This window comes from Crocuta crocuta, unplaced genomic scaffold (assembly GCF_008692635.1).
Source record: "Crocuta crocuta isolate KB4526 unplaced genomic scaffold, BGI_CrCroc_1.0 scaffold72, whole genome shotgun sequence".
Taxonomy (NCBI): domain Eukaryota; kingdom Metazoa; phylum Chordata; class Mammalia; order Carnivora; family Hyaenidae; genus Crocuta; species Crocuta crocuta.
This window is the reverse complement of record NW_027529427.1, coordinates 674,177-691,250: the sequence shown is the minus strand read 5'-3', so window position 1 is coordinate 691,250 and position 17,074 is coordinate 674,177. Positions and strand designations below refer to the sequence as shown.

Below are 17,074 nucleotides of genomic sequence, written 5' to 3'. Positions count from 1 at the left end.
TTAACGTCTTTCTGTTTTCCTCCTTAAACTTGAATTACCAAGGCCACTGACTACATAGAAGTTTATCCTAAGATTTTTATGCTTCAAACTATGTGCATGGATAATTCTTGCTTCTTTATTAACTATATATGTATGGATAGATAGATAGATAGATAGATAGATAGATAGATAGATAGATAGATGATAGATAGATACACATATGCTAGTATGTATATATATAATACTGTATAAGTGTGCTTAATTTAACTTTAACTCTTTATGTGACCAAAAAATTGTAAATGTTAACCATTTTCTTCTGGACTGAATTATTTTTAAAAGTCTTACTAGGATACAACCGATCAAAAGAATATGAATGTATTACGAATTGTAACTCACACATATTAGATATCAAATCAAAATATTTTTAAAACACATATTTGATAAGAACAATGAGCCATTTCTGTGTATCCACAGATGGCTATTCCTTAATAGCAAGAACTGAAAAAGGCTTAACATTAATTGTGTTGCTATTTTTCATTTGTGTAACTGTGAGTGCCATGAAACATTGTTTACATAAAAGTAAATAAAGTACAGATAAAACAATTATATCGTTGTTACCAGTTCTTGCATCTCCTTCTGCACCACATGCCAAAATTCACCCAGTACCTATTCTCAAGAATTGCTTCCAATCACCGATCAGCTGGTATTTTCTTTGGATCTACCTCAACTTTGTCGAAACAAAGAATTCATCATCACATAATCTGCAAAGGAATTTTCTCCTTCATCATTAGAATCCTTTGCTTTCACAACATCAACATCAATATTTCAAATCATTCTTTTACTTGGCACCCTGCAGATTATTTTACCCCAGGACAGTGCTCCAAGGTAACATATAATTGAAGGAGAGGTTTGCCTTTTTTTCTTCTGTTTCTTCTTTTTTTGTCTTCCTTTTATAAAGTGGAAGATGGACAATTAAGAAAGGGGAAGCAATGAAGGATAAATAGCGTGGTCCCAAGCAAATCAGTCTGAATGCGAGGATCTGGAAATTGATTCCTTTGAAAGTATCAATTCCCAAAGCCCCTTAGAAAGTCTTTGTATATCTATGCCTAGAAAATTTAGAAATTCAGAGATATGGAGAGTTGAAGATTAGTTCAGAGTAAGTAAAGAGTGAATAAACCAGATTTATGAAATCGCATCTTTGGACGAGACTTTAGAGATAAGAAGGTCACAGTTTCGTGGGAAAGACAATGAATCATATAAAGGAGAATCAGAGAGGATTCTCTTTTAAGGAAAGGATTCTTTATGTTCTGTGTGAAACTCACGGTTTTCCAGAGATGGAGGCATCTGCAAGCAGGAAGATCAGAAGGAGGAGAAGAATAAGATTTGGATGAAGGGGTTTGTTCTTCCCCATGTTGCAGGGAAAGGGCCCCGAGGAGACCTGACTGTATTGTACCCTGCTCCCCTGCAACTGGTCTGGTCCCAGACATTCCTCAGAGCAACTAGGCTTTATGCTGCTCTCTGTGCAAACAGGAAGTTCCATCCACACGTGGTGTCTAAACAAAGTAGAGGTCTCTGAATGTTCTGTGAAAGGGCCATTGCTCTCAGGGGCCTAATTACAGTCAAGGTTAATTCCCTGTGGTCTAAATAGAATTCCTGGAGGGATAAAATCCACATTCCCCTTAGTGCTCACTTTTTCTGGGTTTTACTATAAAGTAGCTAATAGGCTTTTTAACCCCTTCTCTCTCTTACTTCCTCGTTCCACTTCCCCACAGCTCCTTTTGTGGCTTTCCTCACATCTCTTGCCTGAATAGTTGGCAAGGGAAGCTACAATTTCAGCAACACTGGACAGGCTCAAAATAGCTATTTCACTTCAGGTCAGTCAGCCTGCAAGTCCTCCAGGAGATATGCCTGTGCTCACCTGTTGAAGAAGTTTCAGCATTCAGTCATTCTCTATGGAAATGATATTGGATTGAAATCATAGGTTTTTGACCTTATGGATATTACTAGATTGCAAATGAAGAACCAGATCATGGAGGAGTGATAATAGAAAATATTTTCCTGTATTAAGACAGTGAAAAGCTGAGAAGAGAAATAGCAGGATCTCAAAAAGAAAGGCTTGACCTACAGTGAAAAAAATCACATTGTCTTTATCATCTACTTTACAAACACGTTTTGTTTCTGCCTTTTAAATATACTACTCCTCAACGATCTTTAATCATATAAACTATTTCATCCATCCATCCATCCATCCATCATCTATACAACTATCCATCTATCCAAACTATCCATCCATCCATTCAACTATCTGGTTGTTTCAGAAGCACTTGTTGAGACTAGTAGGGCTTGGTATCATGCAAATTATGGAGATGGAATGGTCAAATATGTAGAAACAGGTATGCAGTAAAAGGTCCTAATGTTCTGTGGGTGTGAAAGCAGACAAATAAACAAGCAATAAAATTCAATAGCCAAACATTATTTTTTTTGGACCCCTATAGCATGAATGTTTATTTGACTGATTCTGTCCCAAAGATTCCTTTACTTATCCTCCTTTCAAAAATTCTTTTTCTTTTTTGCTCCTCAGCTTGGGTGCTTTCTATTATCCTGTCTTCCAGTTCACGGCTGGGTTTTTTTGTTGTTGTTGTTCATTTTGTTTCATTTTTGCATCTCCTAATCTACTCTTCGCTTCCTCTAGCATAGTTTTATATTGGTTATTGTCTTCTTCAACTGTGATTTTTTTTTGAATATGTATAACATTTATTAACTGTAACATTAGCTCTGACATTTCAATTTAATCAGTGTTACTACAGACAAGTAAAGTAATTCTCTCATACTCATACATAAGCAGTATTATCTTTTCTTTTTTTTTCTCATTTTTTTTTTACAAATAGTTTATTGTCAAATTAGTTTCCACATAACACTCAGTGCTCATCCCCACAAGTGTCCTCCTCCATGCCCATCCCTCCCTCCCCCCCACATCCATCAGTCCTCAGTTTTTGTCAGCATTCAAGAGTCTCTCATGGTTTGCCTCTCTCCCTTTCCCCCACCATTTCCGCCCTTCTTCTCCCCCTTGTTCTTCTGTCAAGTTCCTCCTAATCCTCCTATACGTGCAAACATATGATATTTGTCCTTCTCTGCCTGACTTATTTCGCTCAGCATAACACCCTCAAGGTCCATCCATGTTGCTACACATGGCCAGATTTCATTTCAACTGTGATTTTTTAAAATGTCTTCTGTCTTCTTATTTGGAAATAGCAGCACACTGAGTCATTCATGGAGCCAGCATTGCCAGAATCACCTTTTGAGCATGTTCATATATATAGTGTATAACATGCAGCACAAAGTGTGAAGTACAATGTTTAACTGAAATCGATGATCTGACTTAATTCACTCCCACACCACTGTTACCAACAATTTTTGTGCATGTTTCTTTTAGGAGTGTGTACCACACTGCGCACGCTGGTGAGCAATGTGTCCACTGAAACTGTACCCCTCTGATTCTTTCCAGCATCTAGCACTGTTAGAAATATCTTTTGTACACGTGCTTTAATGCAATGTTATTTACAGATCTATTTGAATATAGTTGATACGCACTGTTGCATTTGTTTTAGGTGTACAACACAGTGACAGGTGTATACATTACACAATGCCTTCTGTCCACCACAAGTGCAGCAACCACCTGTTCCTATACATTGTTATACAAGAAGACTGACTCTATTCTTGTTGTGCCTTTTATTCCTGTGATGTATTCATTCCATAACCGGAAGCCTGTATCTCCTCATCTTCACCCATTTGCCAACCAGTGGGTGAGTGGGGGGAATATCATTTATTCTCTGTATTTGTAGGTCTAATTCTTCTTTTTGTTTTTTATTCATTTTTTTAAGGATTCTACTTATGAGTGAAGCCATATGGCGTTTTTGTCTTTCTTAGTCTGACTTATTTCACTTAGCACAATACCCTCAAGGTCCATTCATGCTGCTTCAAATGGCACGATCTCATCCTTCTGGTGGCCAAACATTCTTATTGAAGTTCAGGCTGCTCTGGGAGCACAGAAGAGGGACACATAATCCAGTCTTGGGCTTTGGAAAGGGATTCTATGAGAAAGCAAAATTTTAATTAAGCTCTGAAGTATCAGTAGTGTTTAGCCAGGGGGAAAGAGGAGATAGGGAAAAATGGATTCTAAGCACATAAGGAATGATATATACAAAGGTTCAGGAGGCTAAGAATAATCATGACACATTTAGTGAAATAGAAAGCACTTGTATAGAGAAGATGCCCAGACATTCAGAAAAGGGAAGCAAGCTAGCTTCAAATCAAAAAGAAGCATGTTGGCACTGTTTAGGAGAGTAATCAGGTTTTAAATGACGTCTCCAGATTTGGTTCTCAGAAAGGTCACTTTGAAGCATTGACTGGAAGGAGACAATCCAGGAGACAGAGAGGCCATTTGGGAACTGATACAATTATCTAGGTGAAAAAGGATGGCATTTTGAACTAGGGCATTCATAATGAGGTTAGAAAAAGACAGATTTATATCACATTTAGGAGGTAAAATTATCACACACTAAATACCTGAATGTGACGGATAAAGGAGAATGTGCCTTTCAGTTTTCCTGGTTGGTCACTGAGTGGGTTATGTTGCCTTTAACTGATTGAATGCCTTTAACTGAGGATGCACAGACTGGGAACAGATGGAAGACAGGAGGGCTGAGGGCTGGGAAGGGAAAGAGTCTAGTTTTAAAGAGTACTTGTGGAATATTCAAATATTAATTTTTGGAGGGCGTTGAACATTTGCATCTAGAGTTTAGAGCAATATGGCTTTATAGAAATATACTGCGAGCCTCCTATGTAATTTTGCATTTTATAGTAGCCACATTAAGATACAAAAATAAGCAGATTGAATTAATTTTGGTAATACATATTTTACCTAACTCCGTATATCCAAAATATTACCATTTCAACATTTAATCAATACAAAAATCGCTAAGTTGCTTCACATTCTTTCTTTGTACCATGTCTTTGAAATCTGGTGTGGGATTCTACACTTACCACACATATCACTTTACACTAATCACACTTTGAGCGCTCAATAGCCCATGTGGTTACTGGCTACCATATCTGACATGGTAGGCTTAGAGCAATGCTTTTCAAAAAGGAGCTTAAAGCAATGTTTTTCAAATCATGGGTCATCATCTACAATGGTCATAATATGATCAGTGAGTTATGACCAAGGTTTTAAAGCAGTGAAATAGAATATAGTAAAATAAGAACTAGAGTGTAGTGAAAAGAATAAGTGAAACTATTAATTTCAGAAACATCAGTTTTACATGCAGCAGAAACTGCTAGGTGTATTCTATTATCCCTTCTCCAATTCTACTTTCTTTCTTTCTTCTTTCTTTAATATTTTATTTATTTCTGAGAGAGAGAGAGAAAGAGAGAGTGAGTAGGGGAGGGTCAGAGAGAGAGGGAGACACAGAATCTGAGGCAGTCTCCAGGCTCTGAGCTAGCTGTCAGCACAGAGCCCAATGCGGGGCTTGAACCCTCGAACCGTGAGATCATGACCTGAACCGAAGTTGGATGCTTAACTGACTAAGCCACCCAGGCGCCCCTCCAATTCTACTTTCAATAACAGAAATGAGTTTTAGCTGAGCACAAACTGCCTCGCTAACAACTTTCATTTTCTTGCCTTCTCCCTTGAAGCTGAGTGTGGCATGTGACTAAGCTCTGGTGACTGGAGTGTTAGTGAACATGGTGTGTGCAGCTTTTTGTGACTTCAAAAGGAAGGGTTGGGTTCTGTCCTCCCCTTTTGTTCCTGGAATGTGGGCATAATGACTATGCTCACAGCTTCTACTGTCAACTGTAAGATGAGAACCATGTGTCAAAGAAGAAAGAGCAAGAAGCAAGATACTGTCCGAGTTCCTAAATCATTCAAAGGCTACTCTAGCCTTGACTTTCATGTTCTTGAAGAATACTTTCTCTTATTTAAGTCATTGCTTTTTGAGATCTCTCTGCTAGAGCAGCACAAGTTGTACCCTAACTAGATCAGTTTTTTAAATCACTATATCTGTCTCGATCAGTCATCTCTATTCTTAACTGTTGAGTGCCCTCATACATTGTGAGAATGTGATTAGTGTTCCATTGTGGACTGACTGCCCAGGCAAAATGTACAAAATTTGTTATTGTATATTAAAGCTAAAGTTAATCATAACACTACCTGTTTACTGAGATCTGGCCTATTTATACAGATTAGAGATTTAGCAGCATATTGCTGCTTCCAGGCCGATGCCATGGAAATGGATGATAATACCCAGGTAGGATATGCTGAAGAAAAGAGCCCAAGACAGAGCCCCATGGGACACTAGTGTCTAGGTGATGGGCAGGGACACCCAATGGAACAAGAAGAGCTAGACAGATAGAGAAAAACACAGGAGAGTATGGGATCTCTGAGGACAATATTTTAACGAGTTGGCTTCACGTCCAGCATGGAGCCCAACTTGGGTCTTGGACTCGTTACAACCCTAAGATTGTACTCGTTGGACTCGTTACAACCTGAACTGAGACCAAGAGTCAGATGCTTAACCAACTGAGCCACCCAGGCATCTCACTGAGAACATTTCTAAGAAAAGAATAACCAAGAGAAGGTTTTTACTAGTTAGAGTTATTGGGGCTTGATGCCAAGCCATCTGTTAATAGCATACAGAATTAGAAAAAAAATAATTTCAAAAGTTTGCATGACTTTATAATGTGTTGATTCAAAATAGAACAAAAGTTATTATTATTTAAAAATTTTTAACAATTTTTCATTAAAAATTTTTAATGTTTATTTTTTTAATGTTTTTATTTATTTCTGAGAGAGAGACAGCGTGAGCAGGGGAGGGTCAGAGAGAGAGAGAGTGACAGAATCTGAAGCAGGCTCCAGGCTCTGAGCTGTCAGCACAGAGCCTGACAAGGGGCTTGAACTTGCCAACCTGCAAGATCATGACCTGAGCCGAAGCCAGACGCTGAACTGACTATGCCATCCAGGTGCCACTACATTTATTCATTTTTGAAAGACAGAGACAGAACATGAACAGGGGAGGGGCAGAGAGCCAGATGGAGACATAGGATTCAAAGCATGCTCTAGACTTTGAGCTGTCAGCCCAGAGCCTGGTGCAGGGCTTGAACCTATGGACCACAAGATCATGACCTGAGCCAAAGTTGGATGCTTAACTGACTGAGCCACCCAGACATCCCAGAATTTAAGTTATTCTTAAGAAACTAGAAATAACTGGGAGACTTGGGTGACTCAATTGGTTAAGCGTCCTACTCTTGATTTTGGCTCAGGTCATGATCTCACAATTCTTGAGATTGGGCCCGCATTGGGCTCTGTACTGACAGTGCTTGGGATTCTCTCTCTCCTTCTCTCTGTTCTTCACCTGTTTATGCTCTCTCTCAAAATAAATAAACTTTAAAAAAAAGAAACTAGAAATTATTAAACACTTACTTGTGAGATAATTACATAAAGCAAGAGGGATCAATAACATTAAGAATGTTGATCTGGTGCCTTATAAATTATAAATATGATCTGTAAAGATTATTATTAAATCCTTGGCTATTCATGTCAAATGCTACAGTGAAATCCAAAAATAGATTACATGATCATTTTTTCTCAGGGACAAGAATATCGGGACCCAACAGTTTCAGAGTCTGGGTTGGTCAAAAGCCTGATGGCAGCTTGCGGGGTGAGAGAAAACAAGGGGTCAGTTTCACGGAGTTTGTCTGAAGGGCAGGGCACGAGAGGGAAGTCCTTGGCAGACATGTTGGGTGAGAGGGAGTTTCTTTAAGAGCAAAGAGATTTGTAAAACTTTAAATGAAACATTACTTCTATAAATGCTGAGTGGGAGAGTCAAATGAATGGGGAGACGTTGAATATTGTGTAGTGAGAAGTGCTAATTCCAGAGAAAGGGCTGAGGATGCATGAGATGGGTGTGAGTAGATGGAGGAATTATCCTCAGGAGAATTGGCGCCACATTACTACACTCATGGATAAAGAGGCAAGTTTTATCTAAAATGCTCCCTCACCCAAGATGGAGCTTTCTTTTCTTAGGAAAAGGAAGAATGAGCTGGAGGGGAGAGTGACTGGATCTGGTGTCAGATCACCGAGTCCTAGTTCTGACCCAGTTGTGCGATCCTGGATAACTCGGTTGTCTCCCCAAGTCTCAGCTTCCTCACCAATGAATATGGGGATGGTAGTATCCGTGCTATCAGCTACGGGGGAGTTTTACACATGATGCTATGTGGAATGGAGTTTTTTAACCTGTAAACCTTAGTGAACCAGTGAAAAAGAATGTTCAATCTTTTGAATCTTAACGACTGAAGAAGGGCTTTGGGCTTTGGTATAGAATGGCATCCAAATAAATAAATGGCATCCTCAGTAACCAGTCCTTGGCAGAAAAGAGAACAAGTTCTATACACTTTTGAAATATTTAGCAAATATTTACTGTTAAAAAGCTGAGGTAAAGGGATAAGATAGGAAAGAAAGTAAAGGAAAGAAGAAAGGGAGTTCACAGAAAAGAAAGGAAGGGAGCAAAATGCTGGAAAACTCATTGAATTAAGAACAAGGGAGGATTGGGGTGCTTGGGTGCCTCAGGTGGTTAAGTGTCCTACTCTTGATTTCAGCTCAGGTCTTGATATCAGGGTTCATGAATTTGAGCCCCATTTCAAGCTATGTACTGACAGTGGGGAGCCCGCTTGGGGTTTGCAATTTTTTTTAATTTTTTTATTGTTTATTTATTTTTGAGAGAGAGAGAGAGAGACAGACAGAATGCAAGTGGGGGAGGAACAGAGAGAGAGGGAGAGAAAGAATCCTAAACAGGCTTTAGGCTTTGAGCTCTCAGCACAGAGCCTGAGGCCGGGGGCGGGGGACGTGGGGTGGGGTGGGGCTCAAACTCATGAACCACAAGATCATGACCTAAGCTGAAGTCAGACGCTCAACTGACTGAGCCACCCAGGCACCCTTGGGATTTTCTGTCTGTCTGTCTCTCTGCACCTCCCCTGTTCATTCTCTCTCTCTCAAAATAAATAAATATTTTTTAAAAAAGAACAAGGGAGGATTACTTGGGAATTGAGAAAAAATAGGATTGGGAGGTACAGTATATGGACCTTAACAGAAATAAATAGAAAAGAAATGTCTCCATTGTATTGGTATAGTGCTTGCCAGGGACTCGAATGCATCTTCTCCAATGGCAACAATTGTTACACTTCTTTTGTTTTGCCTAAGTTAAGAGAACATTTAGTGTAACGTGGTTTGTGGTTTCTGGTTTCTGATACACGTGGTTTCTGACAGTAAAATGCAGGACATTTCTGCTGGTTACCTGTTAACTACCTTCAAAGTCAGAAAACTTAATTAATGGCATACTGAATTCACTCTATCAGAGAGTGCATTTGCTTTATCTTTACAGGAGTATCTTGAAGAAAATTTGAAGTTATGATACTATGTATCTACAGAGATATTCTCAAAGATCAGTGTTTCTCATTTATGCTAGCTCATTAACCTTTCTTAATTTTTTAAAAAATATTTTTTATGTTTTTATTTTATTTTTGAAAGAGAGACAGAGCATGAACAGAGGAGAGGCAGAGAGCGACCGCGAGAGCGAGAGCGAGAGAGAGAGAGAGAGAGAGAGGAAACAGAATCTGAAGCAGGCTCCAGGCTCTGAGCTGTCAGTGCAGAGCCCAAAGTGGGGCTTGAACTCACGGATTGTGAGATCATGATCTGAGCCAAAGTCGCCAACTGAGCCACCCTGGCGTCCCAACCTTTTCTAATTTTTGATGACAAAAATATTTGAAGTACAAAGATAAAAAGCATAACAAACCCAAACAATATGCTTGCTATCATTTCTCAAAATTATCAGAAAGTTTAGTGTTTTATCTTTTATTTTAAAAAATTTTAATGTTTATTTATTTTTGAGAAAGAGAGAGAGAGCAAGCAGGGGAGGAGCATGTAGGGTACTGTCACACCAACTTTCTAAAATGGCCCTGACAATTACCTTCTACCAAAAATGCCTAAGACTACTTTTTCACATCTTTTCAAATTTTCCCAGTCAGATAGGGAGGGGTACATTATTTTAAGTCTATGATTACTAGCGATGTACTACATCATTGTCACTCGTATGAAGACTGTTGCTTGTACATTAACTTTGCGTAGAGGTAATATTTTCTAATTAGGAAGTCCTTTTGTACCCCAAATTGTAAAAGTATTCTGCTATATTGTTGTCCTACTTTAAGGCTTTGTATTTTCTTTTTTGATCTTTAGCTGTATGTGGTTTGTTTTTGAATAACGAAGCAAGGTAGGAGATACGTTGCAGGGTGAATTTTCCTTTGGTGAATGAAAAAAATGTGTGTGTGTGTGTCTGTGTGTGTGAGTGCGTGTGCATGTGTGCATGCACTGACACACACAGGATTATTTCATCACTTTGCCATATGAATCCACTTTGTCTGCCATGGCTGTCATGTTCATGGTGGAGCATTTTAGTGTCAGGACCTTCATTTTAGAGACTTATAGTTAGTCTAGGAGAGAACATTGGGATCACATTTTAAGAGAAGGAAAAACATGAAATTGATTATCAAGGTTTATTTAATTACTTAGATGTTAATGACGATACTAGTGTTCTTTTTTAAATGTTAATTTATTTAGTTTTGAGACAGAGAAAGTGTGAGCAGAGGAGAAACAGAGGGAGACCGAGAATCCCAAGCAGACTCCCCACTGTCAGCACAGAGCCCGATACGGGGCTCAAATTGGTGAGTTGTGAGATCATAATCTGAGCCAAAATCAAGAGTCAGACACATGGGGCGCCTGGGTGGCTTAGTCGGTTAAGCGTCCGACTTTTGCTTAGGTCATGATCTCGTGGTTCGTGGGTTCAAGCCCCGCGTCGGGCTCTATGCTGACAGCTCAGAGCCTGGAGCCTATTTCAGTCTGTGACTACCTCTCTCTCTGACCCTCTCCTGCTCACACTGTCTCTCTCTCTCTCCTAGAAATAAATTAAAAAAAAAAAAGACATTAAAAAAAAAAAGAGTCAGACACTTAACTGACTGAACCCCCCAGGCACCTAAGCCAAGTAATGTTCTGAGAGCTTTAGCTGTTCTAATTTATTTATTTTTGTCATACCCGAAGGTTATTATTTAGCCATTAGTTGAATTGTGGGTTATTTAAATGACCCACAATTTCTAGCAGTACGATAGCAATATGTAAGAAATAAATAATGTAATATAATTGGTAAGATATTACTAAAAGCTGTGAAGTTTTCAACATCATTGTTCTTATAATTCATGACAAACTTTGATGGCAAGTTATAAATATGTAGTCTCCTTTTACCTAATTTGAAATAATGTATATTTCGGCATAATTAAATCATGCTCTTTGAAAAGCAAAGGGTATGAAAAAATGGTATTCCTTTAATAAATGTGTGTGTATAGAATTGTGGTTTTCAGTTTTTGGTAACTACAATATTGTCATTTATATGAAAAGTATATATTTGGTCATCTTAGCGATATATATTTTTTCTAATGAAATGATATCTTAATGAAATATATATTTCCCATCTCTAATGGTTATTTGTCCATGGTTCTTGACTCACAACTCTCCAAACCCTTGGAATTTTCTAAGTGTTGAGAGTAACAAAGGTATTTATTATGTTTATGAGATGACTTTTATTTTTATTTATTTATTTTTAATATAATTTATGGTCAAATTGGCTTACATACAACACCTGGTTCTCATCCCAACAAGTGCCCTCCTCAATGCCCATCACCCACTTTCCCCTCTCCTTCACCTTCCCATCCACCCTCAGTTTGTTCTCTGTATTTTAAGAGTCTCTTGTGGTTTGCCCCCCTCCCTTTCTGTTTGTAACTATTTTCCCCTTAACTTCCCCCATGGACTTCTGTTAAGTTTCTCAAGATCCACTTATGAGTGAAAACGTATGGTATCTGTCCTTCTCTGACGGACTTATTCCACTCAGCATTACACCCTCCCTAAAGAGGGGGGCTGGTTGCCAGGAGAACTACCCATGTGATAGAGAGGGAAGAGGGGCTCAAGATTGAATCAGTCACCAATGGCCAATGGTTTAATCAATCACGACTGTGTAATGAAGCCTCCATAAAGCCCCAAGAGGATTGAGTTTAGGGACTTCTGAACATGTTGAGGTGCCACACAGAGAAGGCATGGAAACTCCATGCCTCTTTCCTCATACCCTGCCCCTGTGCATCTTTTCCATTTAGCTGTTCCTGAGTTGTATCCTTTTATAATAAACTGGTACTCTAGTGAGTAAAATGGTTCTCTGACTTTTGTAAGCTGCTCTAGCAAAACTAATCTAACACACTGACAGGACCATTGGAACATCCAATTTGTAGTCAGAGCCTAGGTAACAGCCTGGCTTGCTGCTGTTGTCTGGAGAGGTAGCGGGGGGAGCAGTCTTGTAGGACCAAACCCTTGACCTGGGGAAACGGATGCTATCTCCAGGCAGATTGTGGCAGAATCTGGTTGAATTGTAGGACACCCACCTGGTGACTGGACACTTGCTTGTTGTATGTGAGGACTCCCCCCATTAAAATTGGGACCAAGAGCCCCAAAACTCTATTGATCAGTTGGACATCATGATGTAACTTTTCCATATCGTTAAAAAGTATGGTACAGACTGCTAACATACTTTAATTTTGAGGAAATTATTCTGCAATTTTCTTTTTTCCCCCCAGCTTTACCAAGATATAGTTAACATATAACATTGTGTGAGTTTAAGGCATATAATATGATGATTTGATATATATATATATCAAACAAACATATGTGTTATATATATATGTATATATACAGTGAAATGATTAGCACAGTAGTGGTTGTTAACACCTCCATCATTTCACACAATTGCCTGTGTGTGTGTGTGTGTGTGTGTGTGTGTGTGTGTGTGTGGTGAGAGTATTTAAGATTTATTCTCCTGGTAATTTTCAAATAGGTCGTACAATATTGTTAAGTATCTCCACATGCTATACATTAAATCTCTACAACTTGTCCATCTTGTAACAGAAGGTTCAGACCCTTTGACTAGCGTTTCCCCAATTCCCCCACCCCCAGCCTCGGTTTCTAGGAGTTTGGATGTTTTTAGATTTTACGTATAAGTGAGATTATACAGTATTTGTCTTTCTCTGTCTGACACTTCACTTAGCACAATACTTTCAAGGTTTATCCATCTCCTCAGAAATAGCAGGATTTCTTGCTTTTTTAGAGCTCAACAATCCATTGTGTGTATCAAATTTCTTTATCATTTCATTTGTTGATGACATTTAGGTTGTCTTCTTTGGGAACATGTTTATTCATGTCTTCTGCCTATTTTTAAATTTGGATTATTCATTTTTTTGGGTGTTGAATAGGTTGTAAGTTTCTAAGAATTTCTTTTTTCTCTGTTTTCCAATTTGTTGGTTTAAATTGTTTATAATAGTTTCTTATGATTTTTTTTTCTGTGAGAATAGTTGTAATACCTTCTCTTTCATTTCTGATTTTATTTATGTGGGTCTTCTTTTTTTTCTTAAATAGTTCAGCTAAGGGTGTGTCCATTTTGTTTATCTTTTCTAAAAATTATTAATTTCTTTGATTTTTAAAACTGCTTTTCTTTTTCCTATTTCATTTATTTCTGCTCTGGTCTTTATGATATTCATACTTCTGCAAATTTTAGGGTTAGTTTGTTCTTCATTTTCTCATTTCTGGAGGTGTACAGTTAGATTATTTATTTGGTACCATTCTTCTTTTATAATGTAGGTATTATTATAAAAATGGAAACACTGTTCTTTTTTCTTTTTTCATATTTATATTTATCAGATCATGTTTTCTGTTACTAAAATTTATGATTATAATAATGCAATTGCATTACAGATTTGGCAATGACTACAACAATTCTGAGTAAGCACAGAACTCAACTATTAGGCATAAAAGTATGTGGAGATATTAAAGGTTATTATTAATCACAAGCATTTAATATTTCACTGGTTTCATATTTTGAAATGGATAATATTATTTTATATGGTAAATCTTTTTTTAATTTATTTTTTAATTTACATCCAAGTTAGTGTATAATGTGATAATGATTTCAGGAGTAGATTCCAGTGATTCATCCCCTATTATTTGGTGCATCTGTTAAGTGAAGATAGTTTCAAATGACNCAAACTGAGGACTGATGGGTGGGGGGGAGGGGAGAGATGGGCATGGAGGGGGGCATTTGTGGGGATGAGCACTGGGTGTTATATGGAAACCAACTTGACAATAAACTATTTGTAAAAAAGAAGAAAAGAAAAGAAAAAGAAAAAAGAAAAACAGAAGTGTGGTCTTACTATATTATCCATATTGCTCTATAATTTTTTCCATTAAAATATATATTGTAGGTAACTACCATGTCAACATAAATATCTATATTGAGAGATATATTCATTTGAATTGCCTTATTTGTATGTATTGTAATTCATCAATGCCATATAGATATTCAATGTTTTTTTTTGTTATTCTAGTTATAGCACTAATGAACATCTGTTTTTTATTTTTTTTTATTTTTTAATGTTTTTTAAAATTTATTTCTAGGAGAGAGAGAGACAGCGTGAGCAGGGGAGGGTCAGAGAGAGAGGGAGTCACAGACTCTGAAACAGGCTCCAGGCTCTGAGCTGGCAGTCAGCACAGAGCCCGACGCGGGGCTCAAACCCACAAACCGCGAGATCATGACCTAAGCGAATGTCGGATGCTTAACCGACTAAGCCACCCAGGCGCCCCTGAGCATCTCTATTTTTGAAGAGTAGTCTGTAATGTAAATTACTAGAAGCAGACATATTGTGTCAAAGGGTAATGTGAAGATAGAAGTTTTGCAAGGGGAAGGATTTTGTTCATTATTATATCCCCCCAATGCCTAGAACAGAACAGTACCTGGTATGTACTAGGTGTTTAATATTCATTTCATGATGAATCTCTCTCTGTCTATCTATATTATCTATACCTATATCATCTATCTGTTCATCTATCTATATCTATCTCTACATATCCTAAATTCTTAACATATAATTCTTGAGCTCAGTCTCAAAAATTGAGTAGATATTTGCCAAGCACACTATTGCAGACACTGCTCATTGCCTTAACTTCTCATGCAATATTCTTCTCCCTGGCCATCTTCAAGCTGCGGGTCTAATTTGATCTAATCTGACCAACAAAATATAAGTGGAAAGCTGCTGGGAGCTTATGGAAAACTTCTGCTTTCATAATAAAACGAGAGAGTTTTAGTGGTCACACAGTGAAGATCTTTCCTCATCCTTCCTGTACCTAAAATGGATGTGATGCTTGAAGATCTGGTGACCATCTTGATATGATGAAGCAATCGGAGGAGGAGGAGGTCTGCATGCTAAGCAAGTCCAAAAGATAGAAAAGGCCTTGGTGTCTGCCAGCATTATTGGGCAATTGTATCAACCTTGGAATGTCAACCTATGGACTTCTTCCCTATTTATTTAAGCGATTACTAGTTGCTTTTCTGTTATTTATTGCCAGAGGGATTCCTAGCTGACACAGAGACAGATGTGAAATATTTTTTAGGTAGATAGGTCAGTGTGATGAAAAAACATGGGTTTTGAAATAACATGGGGGTGTTGGGTAATATGCAGAGAGAGTTAGAACCTTTTGTGCCATAAGAAAGAATTTGGATTTCATTCTATATGCAATTTTGCAGACAGTGCAATAAATTTGCCATGGCAAGAAAAGGATCACTCTGGTAGGAGGCAGGCACATGCCTTGGAGTAGAGCAATTTAGGAGACGAGGAGACCAACCAGGAGGCTATTTCAGTGCTCAAGTCAGAGAAAATGAGGGCCTAAAGGAAGATTGTGACAGTGGGAAGAGTGGGGGATGGGGTGGGAATATGGATTTGAAGTATACTGAACATGACTTAATTATGAATTTAATATCAATGAGCACAGTGGAGAGAAGTTATATTACTGCATTTTATCACCTGTAAGACATCATTGATATAAAGGACACCATTATCTAAGCTGCTATTTAAAGAAAAGAAACTCATCTAATTAAATTAAAACACATCCTGATTTTGGAGATGTGAAAAAATGTGTGACTTAGAATCACTGAAAATTGGTTCATAGCTGATATTTATAGGTGTTATGTGCAGGCATTGTGCAGAGCATCTTACTTTATTTTTATTTTGTTTAATTTTTTTAATGTTTATTTATTTTTGAGAGACAGAGAGACAGAGCGTGAGCAGGGGAGGGGCAGAGAGAGAAAGTGACACGAATCTGAAGCAGGCTCCAGGCTCTGAGCTGTCACCACAAAGCCCAACGCGGGGTTCAAAGTCACAAACTGCGAGATCATGACCTGAGCTGAAGTCGGCTGCTTAACCAACTAAGCCACCCAGGCGCCCCACAGAGCATCTTACTTTAATTATGTCGCTTAGCATGCTCAAATATTCTTGAATTGTTTCTGAGTACATAAAAACAAGAAATTCAAACTTTTTAAAAATTAACTGAGTATGACATTGATACCCAGACTTGGCAGAGAGAACAGAGAGACTTATCTCACTCAGAAATACTGACAAAATGTCTTAAATGAAAAGTTAGTAAACTTAAACCAACAGCACATTAAAGAAGTACTGATTTTACACCATGATCAAGTTGATTTCATTTCCATAGATGTAGGAAAGGATTTGAAAAATATCTACTCTATAAAAGCTCAATGGAAGAGGAATAAATGGTTAATTTCATAATTATATAATATTAGACTTGCAAAATTATACACATATATTGTCTTTTCCTGAAAGTCGGGACTATGTTTAACAAGAAAACATTAAAGTAGTTACAGTAAGTCAGAAAGAAGACAAAAATGCTATCTTTATCACTCGAAGTTTGTTCTACAGATTTCAGCAAATACAAATAAAGTAAACTAGAAGTATTAAGAATTAAAGGAAAAGATGAGGGGAGCTTGGGTGGCTCAGTCGGTTAAACATCCTACTTGATTTTGGCTCAGGTCATGATCTCACGGTTTGTGAGTTCGAGTCCTGCATCGGGCTCTGCACTGACGGTGCGGAGTTTGCTTTGGATTCTCTC

General features: G+C 38.0%; 1 protein-coding gene across 1 annotated transcript in view; it reads right to left on the bottom strand.

Moving 5' to 3' along the window:
- The window catches only part of LOC144227346 (alpha-2-macroglobulin-like), a 48,709-nt gene extending 47,319 nt beyond the window's left edge, over window positions 1–1,390 (bottom strand). Inside the window, 1 exon segment of the mRNA XM_077758961.1 lies at window positions 1,302–1,390. Within this exon segment, the coding sequence (XP_077615087.1) occupies window positions 1,302–1,390 (89 nt within the window).
- Between the last annotated feature and the right edge of the window lie 15,684 nt (window positions 1,391–17,074).